This window comes from Octopus bimaculoides, chromosome 14 (genome assembly GCF_046866305.1).
Source record: "Octopus bimaculoides isolate indiv1 chromosome 14, ASM4686630v1, whole genome shotgun sequence".
NCBI classification, from domain to species: domain Eukaryota; kingdom Metazoa; phylum Mollusca; class Cephalopoda; order Octopoda; family Octopodidae; genus Octopus; species Octopus bimaculoides.
The window spans coordinates 52,686,991-52,700,120 of record NC_142941.1 but is presented as its reverse complement, the minus strand read 5'-3'; the positions used below and the strand labels follow the sequence as shown (position 1 = coordinate 52,700,120).

Sequence of the window (13,130 nt, the reverse complement as noted above, 5' to 3'; positions counted from 1 at the left end):
ACGTTACAACATATCTCTGCATGTTGTAAAAGAGTAACCAAAAGGGCTGATATAAGGAAGAACATTTGCCAAAAGTAAAAACACTAGAAGTCTTGTCCAATGCACAATAATGTGGAAAACCCTTATATTGCCACATTTCTGTTGAAATACAAAACCATTTGTATCAATTAATTTTGTAAATAACGAAGAACTCATTGAAATAACAGTCACTACTAAGCTGGTGTTTGTAATATAAATTACAATAAAAATTTGATGGCAGGTTTAAATTCAGATCACTTTAAAACAGGGACTTTCTTTCATAGAATTAGGGGCAGCTCAGGGAGGTTGGGTAAGAAAAAGGCTGACTAAGGATTTTCTGTTAATGTTTTTAATTGAATTATTGAGAAGCTATCAGAACCTGCTGATGAATCTATACTCATTGTGTCCCCCATTAGGCGCATTACAATAGTTGTTGCTATGCGCTTTATTGCCATTAAATAAGGGGTTTTTGTATTGCTGTTTTGGGTATGAGGCATTTTAGGATGGGCTAAATAGGACACATTTCATCATTTCAAGGTACAGCCCCCTCTTGCCAGCCTACCCTGATTACATATTTCATTCACTAGGGAACCTCTACGTGGTTCTAGAAATAGCAACCAAATCTTCCTTGAATCATACCCAAAAACCTTCAAAAAAAAAAAAAAAAGAAACTGTGCCTTCTAGATAATGTGGTCTTGAATTTCCGTTCACACAGTAAGGGCAAAATAGTCGCAGAGGGGAAGGGCTTTGATCACAGGGCCGCCCCCAGCCACTTCACACCTACACAAAGTGGGGCAGATGGTGGGTGAGACTAAACAACAACATCAATGGATGACTGGTCTTACTCTATTTTATTTTCTCTCTAATACCCCCAGCCCATCAACACCACTCCTAATATTGCGCAACCGACAACTCTACCCCAGTCACAATCAACACCACCACCACCACCTTCATCATGACTTTTTTTTTTCAGTGCTCTGTGATCCCACCCACCAATAAGTAAAAATGTTGAACTAGATATAGCGAACAGCACCAGCAAGCGTGAATTAGTGACACTGTTTTGTTCCAATTATAAACATAGAATAAAGAGGACAGTGTAAAGAGAGAAGCAGATAGATAGGCAGAAATTTAGATAGGCAGAAAGAAAGATAAGCAGAAAGATAGACAGATAGATAGGCAGAGAGAGAGAGACAGACAGACAGACAGATAGACATTAGATAGGCAGAAAGATAGATAGATAGAGAGAGAGAGAGAGAGAGATAGGCAGAGAGATAGATAGGCAGAGAGATAGATAGACAGATAGATAGGCAGAGAGATGGACTGATAAATAGGCAGAGAGATAGACAAATGTATTAACAGATAGATAGACATATTGACAGATAAAGATATTGACAGACAGAGCGTGGTCGATGCCAGTGGCGCCTGACTGGCACCCGTGCTGCCTGACTGGTACCCATGCTTGTGGCACATAAAAAGCACCCACTACACTCTCGGAGTGGTTGGCGTTAGGAAGGGCATCCTGCAGTAGAAACCTTACCAAATCAGATTGGAGCCTGCTGCAGCCTCCCGGCTTATTAGATTTCAGTCAAATCGTCCAACCCATGCTAGCTGTGTGTTTACATTCTTGTAAAGTACCAGGTTTTAAAAAATATATGTACTGGGGTCAATTCTTCAAAGCAGTTCCCAGCATGGCGGCAGCCTAAGGATAAACTAAACAAGTAAAAGATTAAAAAAATGTTATTTATATACGTGTGTATATATTTCATTTTTGTCTCTGGCTTACAAGATTCTTTATGTGGATTTGTGTGTTGAAACAAATTTTGTTGTGTCTAGGGTAAGTCATTATGCCAATATTAATAATACATGCACTGGTTCACTTCTAATCCATTACCGATCAATTGGATCCAACAAACTAATTGATTGTTTGTTAAACTTGGTTAAACAGTAAGTCGTGTGTATGTATGTGTGTGTGTGTGTGTGTGTGTGTGTGTGTAATGACAGAATTCTTTCCATATCTGTCTTAAATCTATTCATAAGGTTTTGGTTGGCCTGGGGGCTATAACAGAAGTCCCTTGAGATGCCAAGCAGTGGGACTGAACCTGAAACCGTGTGACTGGGGAGCAAACTTCTTTCTTTTCTCCCCACTCCCACCTCCACTTTCCCTTTCTTCTACTTACTGCTTAGTTTCTGAAAACTCCCCTCAATCTTCCCCCCATGTAATCACCATTATCGCATTCTCATAATTACTCTATCAATTTTCTTATCTCTCTCTCAGTTTTCACCTCCTCCTCCCTTCCCTCCTACAAATGACACACACTCCCTTCCTTTCTCACTGTCCTTGTTTTTGTTTTTCTCTTAATCATATTTACACACACACACACACACACACAATTGTTCTCATTCACAAATTACACAATCTGTTCCTGTTATTACATCATAACTGAGTAACCTCATATCACAAGCACACACTAACAATTATCTGGAATATTCTCCCAGTCTTTGAAAGATGAACTCATTAAAATTCTAGCATTTAAAAATAAGGCAACATTTATGAAGAAACGGTACTGTTCTTTGACGAGGCAATTCTTCATGAGGAACGAACCATTTCTTTGCTTTAAAATCACAATACACATCTATACAGACACTCCACATGGTCAACACTCCTTCAAAGAAATGTAAGACTTTTTAATTAAATTGCATCATCATATATAAACAGACACATATCTATCTCTAAGTGTGTGTATACATATACACACATATACATCACATACACATATATATATTCTTTTACTTGTTTTGGTCCATCAGACTGCAGCCATGCTGGAGCACCACCTTGAAAAATTTTAATCAAACAAATTGACCCCAGGGCTTATTCCTAAGGTCGGTGCTTATTTTATCAGTCTCTTTTGCTGCACTGCTAAGCTACAGGGATGTAATTCACATGATTCTATAAATCACTTCATGGCAGAATTAACAGTCAACACTATTTAAGCATTTTATCTGAAACCGTGTTTATATGAAGTTAGACATTATAAGCACAGATCTGTGAAGAAAAAGGGACGAGTAGCAACAGTCTTGAACCTCCTCATTATTGTTTTCTAGGCAACCTTAGTTATAGATTATAATCAAGAGATTACCTGTCATTGATGAAAGTGTACCATACTCCTTCAGATAAACAAAGCATTACATCCATTACTATTAGTTGTTATCAATTTGACTGAATGAAGAGATGTTACTAGTTACTACTGTGTTATTAATTAAACTTAGGTGTGGTTTGTGTTGATTAGGTAACAAAAAAAAAAACAACCCATTAATTGACAAAATTCATACTCGTGATTTTAGCTTAGAAATTCAACACCTCCCTATCACACACACACACACACACATACACACTTTCAGCTCCTTAATTAATAGTGGTTTCAAAGTTCAACAAATTATCTACACTCTTAATTGAAGACCTGTTTATTTATTATATTCTATACAATGTTGTAATAATTGTGTGTGGTAGATTTTAACAGGCAGCAGTAACAGCCACAACCACCACCATTAACAGGTCCTTGAGTGCTTCGAGAGAAATTAATTTAGTTGCAAGCATTTAGATTAAGGCGCTGATTTTCTCTTCTCTGATCAAGGTTCAAAGATGTTCATTCATGACAGATTAGGGAAGGTGCAGGGCAAAGACTTTAAAAAAATCAAGGGGACTCCTTATACCTTGACTAACACACACACACACATATGTATGTATATATGCATGTGTTTATATCATCATCATCATCGTTTAACATCTGTTTTCCATGCTGGTTCGATTGAGGTCTGGGAAGCCAGGAGGCTGCACCAGGCCCCAATCTGATCTGGCAATGTTTCTACAGCTAGATGCCCTTCCTAACACCAACCACTCAGAGTGTAGTGGGTGCTTTTTACGTGCCACCGGCACAGGGGCCAGTGGAGGTGGCATCGACCACGATCAGATGGTGCTTTTTTTTAGTAAAATGACTTAGTCATCATTAAGCTGATGTTAGGAACATAAATTGTGACTAAGGTTTGGTGGAAGCTTTTAATCCAGAACTTTTGACAACAAGACATTTATACTAGAGAGCCAGAAGCAGTTTCAACCCGGTTAGTATTGAAAGGGTTAAACTTCATGTAAGATTCCAACAAGATATTCATACCATCTGACAAGACACACTGCTGCCACCATTATCACAATCATCCTCACCATCACCACAACCACCACCCTACTTTGAATCTTTCTATAAAATTCCATCCTTCCTCTCTGAATGCATATAATACAATCCACCACCCCTCCCTTTTCTGTTCCCTTAGCATCCAACATCTATCTATCAACCCCTGTTCACTACTACATCTGACTGCTCCCTTCGACAAGGACCTTCCCCCAACACCTTACTCCAACAACTACGCAACACAACAAAATTACTGATCCTCAACACCACCACCATAACGCAAACACTAAAAGACAAAAACATAATTTTAAAAGAAGCAAAAGCAAAAACAAAACCAAAACACACCAAGAATTCTTAGAAGGAACCCTAAAAATAAATAAACGAATAACTATTACAAGCTAGAACTCACAATCTCTTGAAATTCTTACATGGAAGACTGGATCAATATCGTATTTCATTTCTATATTTCATTTGTGTGTGTGTGTGTATAACTATGTATGCGTATATCATGATGATGATGATGATGATATATATATATATGTATATTTATATGTGTGTGTATATATATGTATGTATATGTATATATATATGTATGTGTGTATGTATATATATATATGTACACATGTATATGCATATATATATATACATATGTACACATGTATATGCATATATATATATATATATATAATATATATATATATATACACATTTATAGGCATATATATATATACATATACATATATACACATGTATATGCATATATATATATATATATATATATATATATATATATATATATATATATATATATATATACATACATACACACGTGTGTGTGTCTGTATATCAGGAATGTTCTGAAAGAAAGACAGCTGAGGCTAGGAATAGTTAAGAACATTATTATATTTTTTCTTTAAAAAATCTATTGTCCGACTAATTTTAAACAACTCGATGTTTGTTTAGAATTTTATTTGTCAATCTTTTTTACCATCTTAGTATATTTTTTTCTTTCCCTCCTTTTAGCACATTGTATACAAATTTAAAATATAGATCCTTCATACACATACACATAAACCTATTATTTTAAACTACAAATTTTGGGAATGTAATATGTCTTTGACAATCAAATAAAACTTCTTTTTTGTTTTTTTTAAACTTACTTGTCTATTTATGAAAGAAAATTCATAACATTGCTATGGCAACATAAAAAGACTTAACTCGTTTACTACCAGAAATACCTTTCAGAATATTTAAGTTGAAATACAATGTCTTTGATTCAAATAATTTAGAAAATAAAGAAGTTAGTTAAGTAGTTGTCATTATTAAATTGATGCTTGGAATATAAGTCAACACAAAATTTTGAAGGAAAGTTTTAATCAAGATTAATTTAACCCTTTTGTTACCATGTTTCTACTGAAAAGCACCGCCATAGCTTCGATTAATGTGGACAATTATGAAGAATTTAGTAGAATAACTTATTAGTAAGTTGGTACTTAGAACATATGAGATTTTGATGGAACATTTTAATTTAGAACACTTTAACCTTTTTGTTACCATATACTGCATTTGTTTCAGTTGCCTTCCTGGAACTTGTGCCGGTGGCACGTGAAAAGACATTTGAGTGAGATCGTTGCCAGTGCCACTGGACTGGCTCCTGTATAGGTGGCACGTAAAAAACACCATTTTGAGCGTGACCATTGCCAGTACCACCTGACTGGCCTTCGTGCCAGTGGCACACAAAAGCACCCACTACACTCTCGGAGTGGTTGGCGTTAGGAAGGGCATCCAGCTGTAGAAACTCTGCCAAATCAGATTGGAGCCTGGTGTAGCCATATGGTTCTCCAGTCCTCAGTCAAATCGTCCAACCCATGCTAGCATGGAAAGCGGACGTTAAACGATGATGATGATGATGATGATGAAGCATTTAGTAAAACAATTCGTTAAGCTAGTGTTTGGAACATAAATTAACATGAAATTTTGATGGAAGGTTTTAATTTAGATTACTTTAACACTTTTGTTACCATATTAGTATTGAAATATACACTGCCTTTGTTTGGATCAGTTTAAAACAAGAAGTTTGTATCATATAACCAGAGGTGGTCATAAGTGGGTTGCTATCAAAAGGGTTAATTCTGTCTCTTCACAATTAGGAAATATTTCAACATAAAACTAATGAAACTCTTTAGAATCTCAACAATATAACTAGGATGAAGGCCTGTAAATAGATTAGCACCCTTTTTCTACTTTTAATCACTAGTTAAAGCTACTGTAAACCACAAGCTCAATCTGCTAAAAATAGCAGTCAAATCTCCCTCAAATTACACTCTATTATCTTACAACTAACAAAGAACACACATTGTATAATGTAGATGCACAATCTAAAAAATAGACAGGATGGACATGGCTGGATTGCCTTTGACCATAGGTCTGCTTGATCAGCACTGAACTGAGGTTACAAAACAAGCCATCTTTTCTCAACTGCTAGTAAAAGTATGAATGTCTCTAGGGAGTTCTCAAGTAAGCTTAATGATTGATATTATTTTGCTAAGTATAGGGGACAATTACAAACATGTTCCAGCCTTATTACACATCTTCAGCAAAAACAAACTTCACTTTCACTTGCCATAGAAGCAATGAGAGAATCACTACTTTGATAAAAAAAAATCTTGAACGATATTGTCCATCTTTATGATTCTTTCATAATTACTTTTGCAAGATATGGAAAAAAAAACAAATAAATAAAAACGAAGTCTGTACTTCACAGAAGAGGTTTGTCGAGACTAAAACATGCCTGGAATTGTCTCCCATGTCTGTCAAAATCATTAAAACAATATTTGTTGTCTTAAAATCCAATTCTCCATGCTTGCACGAGTCAGATGGAATTCACCAAAGTAGAATTTCTATGGCCACATGCCTTTCCTGTTGCCAATTCTCACCTGTTAACGAGCCAGGTGATGCTTCCCTTTGACTAGACATGTTTTCAAGGACTAAAAACAAATGATACCACCTTTATAACAGTGATACTCGATTACAGCCATCACTCAATGACAAGACAGAGAGAGACACAAACATACATGTATTGTCATCATGTCAACTTTACCATTCTTGTGTGAACCAAACGGAATTTGTTGAGGCAGATTTTCTCCAGCCAGATATTCTTCCTGTCACCAACCCTACTTGGTTCCAAGCCAGGTAATACTTCACCATGGCCAAGCATGTTTTTCATGGGTGACTAGAAACAAACAACCTCACTCATATAACAATGCTGCTCATTTACAGCCATCACAGGATGTCTAGACAAGGGTGCATGCCCCTCTTAGCATCAACCACTTTACAGCATGTACTGGATGTTTTGGGAGTCTTTTTTTTTTCCATGGCACCAACACTAGTGAGGTCACCATGCAGCCTGCAAGACAACAATCCCCTTCAACTGAGAGGGGCTACAGTAGAGAGGAAAGTGGCTTTATGCTATGGGATGAGGGATTAAGAGAACAAGGTCTAGAACAGAACAGGTGTCTTGTAGAAAAGCGACAAGGCTACTTTTAAGAGAGAGAAGGGACATAGCTGGAGTAGAACTGGAAAGAGAGATAAAAAGTAGTGATGGTGAAGTGGCAGGACCCTTAAAGTGACCCTTAAGGTGAGCAGAAGTGATCAGGGGAGAGAAAAACAGATAGATTAGGTGGTTAGAGTTTACAAGAGTATATGGGGAAAGTGATGGCTGGTTAGAAAGGTATGGTATGAGAGGGAGAAAATGTACAGATGTGATGTGTTTACCTTTTTAACTCAAGAGGGAAAGCACTGCACACGACAGGGCCTCTGACACAAACAGGACAGAGGGAAGGAGGGATTTCTAAACCTGAAAGTTTGCCTGAATGCTTACAATAGAGTGGACCCCACTAAAGATACCCCAGGTGCCTGGTGGCAGCGTTAAACTGGAAGATGGATTGAGTTTCTCACTAAAGTAGGCCGTGGCAAGGGTTGTAACAAATACCATGAGGCATCCAGTCTGACATTCATACAATCCACCACTACCACTACCCTGGTACTACTTTATTGACCCTGAAAGAATGAAAAGGCAAAGCTAACCTCAGCTGGATTTGAACTTAGAGCAGAGAGAGTCTGAAGTAATACAACAAAGCATTCTCTCCAACACTGAAACCATTCTGTCAATTCATTGTGTATTATGTATGAAGGATTTACTCTTTTATAGACACTCACCGTAAGAGAGTAGCCATGCTGGAGCACAAGCAGCAAGTGTTTAGTCAATCATAGACTCCAGAGCTTATTCCAAAATGGCATATATTTTGTCAATGTTAGTTTCTTAGACAGCTAAAAGAGATAAAAGGACACAAACACACACACATATATATATATATATATATATATATATATATATATACTTATACACAAGAGATTTCTGCACAGTTTCCATCTATTAAATTCCACTAACAAGGAATTTTTCAACCTGAGGTGCTGTGGAGTGGGATAAACCTGGGAATATATGGTTGCTAAGCAAATCTTTTAATGACACAGCACACTCTTGTCATTCTGTGTGTGTGTATCACATACTTGCACATCATTATAGGAGTATATATATATGTGTATATATGTATATATATATATATATATATATATATATATATATATATATACACACGGCAGGTTTATCTTCAGTTTCCATCCACCAAACCCATTGACAATGCTTTGGTAAGCCTAAGGCTGTAGTAGAAGACACTTGTCCAAAGTGATATGAGGTGAGACTGAACCTGGAACTATGGGATTGGGAAGTAAACTTCTTACCACACAGCCATGCCTGCAGATAGACAGACACACAGGTAGGTAGATAGGTAGGTAGGTAGGTAGGTAGGTAGGTAGATAGATAGACAGATAGATATGTAGATAGATAGATAGGTATAGACAGATAGAGAGACAGATAGATAGGTAGACAGATAGATAGATAGATAGGTGGGTGGATGGATAGATAAACAGATATTCTATTTAATCCTTGAAAGCATGGAAAAACTGAAAGTGAGATAAATGTTACATATGAGAGCAGTGTGTGTGTGTGTGTGTATAAAATGTATATGAACTTAGATAGTACAATCTTAGTTAATCTAAAGACAGCTCAACAAGTAGCCGGTGCTATGATTTTATATATAATGATGATGATGATGATGATGATGATGGTGATGATGATGTCTATGTGAATTAAACAAACTGGAAAAGAAAAGACCTCAAATGTACCACACAAAGAAAGCATAGAAATATTTACCACAAGTGTAAATCCACTGACCGTGAGGACGATTGCAGGAAATTTTGAGGCCTGTATTTGACTCCATAATATGGCAATCATAACACACATCTGACACAAGGGTATATCAAACACTTGATTTTGTACTATATGTATATATATATATATATATATATATATACACATATATATATGTATGTATATTTATGTGTGTGTGCCTATGTATGGTGTGTATCTAGGTAAATTGCAACATAGAAGCAGTAAATTTCGTCATCAAATTGTGTTCTGCTCACTCTAAGAAAAATGGTTAGAATTTTTTCTAAAATAAATAAATAAATAAATAAGGGAGTAGCTTCTCGTTACTGCAATAAAGTGAGAATATGAATATCAATTTTTAAAAAAAATATATGAGCCATGCTTAAAATATAAAGAGCCTTGAATTGCTGTCTACATATACATAGATGTACACATTCAACGTTGTTAAGTTAAAAGAGATATTCCTTGAGCTTTATGCAATAATTCTTGCCATAAATAAATACGATTTAATGATATGATTTACAAAATAAATAAATAAATAAAATTAAGAATGAATGACAGAGGACGACAAGAACAATAAGAACAACAAGATTGTAGTGGAAACAATGCACTGTCAGGCTAAAAAAAAATATTAAAAAAGAAGGAAGCTTTTAAACAAAGCAATGAAATTCTTTCAAAAATCTCTTCATACAGGGAAAAATATCGATCGATATTGAAATATCTAAACACACTATAATATTGGAATACATTTTATATTTATAGAATATTAGTTCTAGCACGACCACCCGCTCCCTACCACCACCACCACTATCACCCTAATTTAAAAAAAAATTTTATCCTATTTTATTTAAAGCAAACGTCTTTGTCTGAGGTTGTTAGTGCGTGTGTATATATATATATATATGTGTGTGTGTGTGTGTGCATGTATGTATGTGTGTTGCCAAAATATGTATTTAATCTTGACTATTCAGGTTCAATAAGGAAATGTTTTTTGTGAAAATAAAGCTCATAGGCTTGGTCTACGTACAGGCAGTATGTTATATGATTGTGTGTTATAGTGTGTGTGTATATATATATATATATATATATATATATATATATATATATAGTAATATTTATGAACGTATACTCGCATTAATGTGTGTGCGAGCGTATGTGTGTGTGTGCGTGTATATATATATATATATATATATGTATGTATATATACTACATGCTTGTATAATTTAATGTGCCATGAACGGCGCACAATATTGATAATTCTTCTTATTTAATAAATATTTCTGTACAAACAGAAATTCGCGCGCGCACACAGACACAAAAATATATGTATATCTATCAATTTATACATACACACACACACAAGACCACGCGCGCACACGTACACACACACACAGGCACGCGTGCACTCACACATACAGACAGGCATAAATATATCATATATATATATATATATGCATGCATATACATGTGTACATACATACACGCACCTGTCTATCTATATATATATATATATATATATATATATATACACACACACATACACGAGCGCGTATATGTACGTATGTATATATGTATGCTTGTATGTTATGAGTTGTGGAAGAAAGAAAGACAAACGGAGGAATTCGGTTTGACAGTTCTACGCGAAGTAGTCAGAAATATTGATTTAATTCTTTACATATGCAAAACGAGGGAGATTTTATAAAAATGGAAGTGATATGGGTGGAGAGAACAAACACAATAAATATGATTTTGTGGCATTCATGCATTTCTCGTCGATCTTAGTCACAGAAATGAAGTGAAATGTGACGAGTTTGATACGGCAAGTTTGGATGTTAATTAACATGAGAGAAAAAACTTTTATTTCCAACTTGGGTTTTTTTTCTTCTTCTTGTATTAAATAAGAAAACACGAACGACCAAACGTGTGTATAGGGGTACATGACAAAATTAATGGGGTGGGGCACCACATACATACACATATATATATAATTACGTGTATATTGACTGTAATAAGGTCGAAATCGAGCTGGGTGTGGAACTATAAATATACCAATAATACATGCAATGTTTGTGTTTTTGTATGAGTCTGTATAATAGATCTGTGTGCGTGTGCATTGATAGATAGATAATATAATTAGGGCAAACACACATATACACTACATGTGTATGTGTTTATGTATACTTTTATTTATGTTTCTGTGAGTGCGTGTGTATATATAGATATATAATACACGCACACACTTTCACCTAAACTATATAAAGCACATATATAAACGCAAATTATACAACCACATCTAAAATGGAAACACATACGTATACACAAACGCATACTAGAAATACCAAACGCATATATACACCAATGTACACACACACATATACATGTATACAGGTATATGTATGTTTGCGTGTGTAAAAGTATGACTATGTGAATTATCAAATTGAAGTTTTTTGTACCATGGTTTTTAATATTAGTTCAGTCAAACAACACAGATGAATGTTATGGTAGAATTAATCAGAACGGAGAGTGGGGAACTAAGTGTGTGAAAATATGTGTGTATATATGTGTGTATATATATATATAAACACACATACACACAATGTACTTACTGGCTAAATGAGCAATGTAACATGCTAGTAATAAAATGTGTTGTCGTGTACCTTCCCACATTACGAACCGGCCTTGTTAGCTTTATTAGTGTATATAGACAAACCCACACACACACGTGTGTGTGTGTGTGTGTATGTTTATATATGAGTCTGTGTAGAGTTTACTTGTTTGTTATTTATTTATTTTTTTCATTTCAAACTGTATAAAGAAACAATTCTGAAAGGATAACGGCAAGAGACCCCTATACAGATTCTTCTGTTTATGCACATTTCTACAGCACCCACAAATAAATATATAAATATATATATATATTGTAAATAGAATTATAAGCTTTCACCATATATATTGATTATAGAAAATACGGTGAAAGCTTTTCTATTTACAAAATTTTCAATCGTCAACGTTCCATTCGGTTATAAAAGCGTAGAATATGTACACAAAAACATGACTATATATATATGTGTGTGTGTGTGCATGTATAAGTTGGAATACATGAAAGAAGAATGGTCATGAATTAATATTGAATGTACAATTTCGCGCACATTTGGAAATACCTGCAGACATTTCGTTCGAAATAAACAAGCAGAATGGAATTGGTAAAGAGTTGGTACTATCAAGAGAGTCGGCGGTGATTTTGGCGTGGAGTCAAGCCGACAGCGACGAAGGTCCATGAACATCTAAGTTAGTTGTACACACACACATGCTGCTTACAAACAGGAAGTAATTCATGGCTAATTTCATGAATGGGCACACTAGCGGATATGACGTCATCGCCAGTTACCGAAATCGGTTCCCAGGCACTGGAGTCGGTTGTTTGTCTTGGACGGCTCAATTGTTTTTACTGGTTGTTCCAGCTCTGTATCGTAGCGAACTCCTTCCTAACACAAAAGGAGCTGTATTTAAAGTTACACGATAATAAAAATTTATTAAAGATTCATTCGTGATTAAATCGAAAAAACTACGCAATCATTTGTCACTTTCGATTTTCAGATACAGGAATCGGTTGTTTGTCTTGGAAGGTCTTATTGTTTTACTGG

General features: G+C 35.3%; 1 protein-coding gene across 2 annotated transcripts in view; it reads right to left on the bottom strand.

Moving 5' to 3' along the window:
* The window catches only part of LOC106872313 (uncharacterized), a 41,320-nt gene extending 28,525 nt beyond the window's left edge, over window positions 1-12,795 (bottom strand). Inside the window, exon 1 of one of the 2 annotated variants that reach the window (XM_014919255.3) lies at window positions 12,648-12,795. In XM_014919255.3, coding sequence (XP_014774741.2) covers window positions 12,648-12,657 — 10 coding nt within the window. In that variant the 5' untranslated portion in view covers window positions 12,658-12,795. Of the gene's footprint in view, window positions 1-12,635 lie in introns of both variants that reach the window. The other variant, XM_014919254.3, reaches the window with a different exon arrangement.
* Window positions 12,796-13,130: the final 335 nt, after the last annotated feature.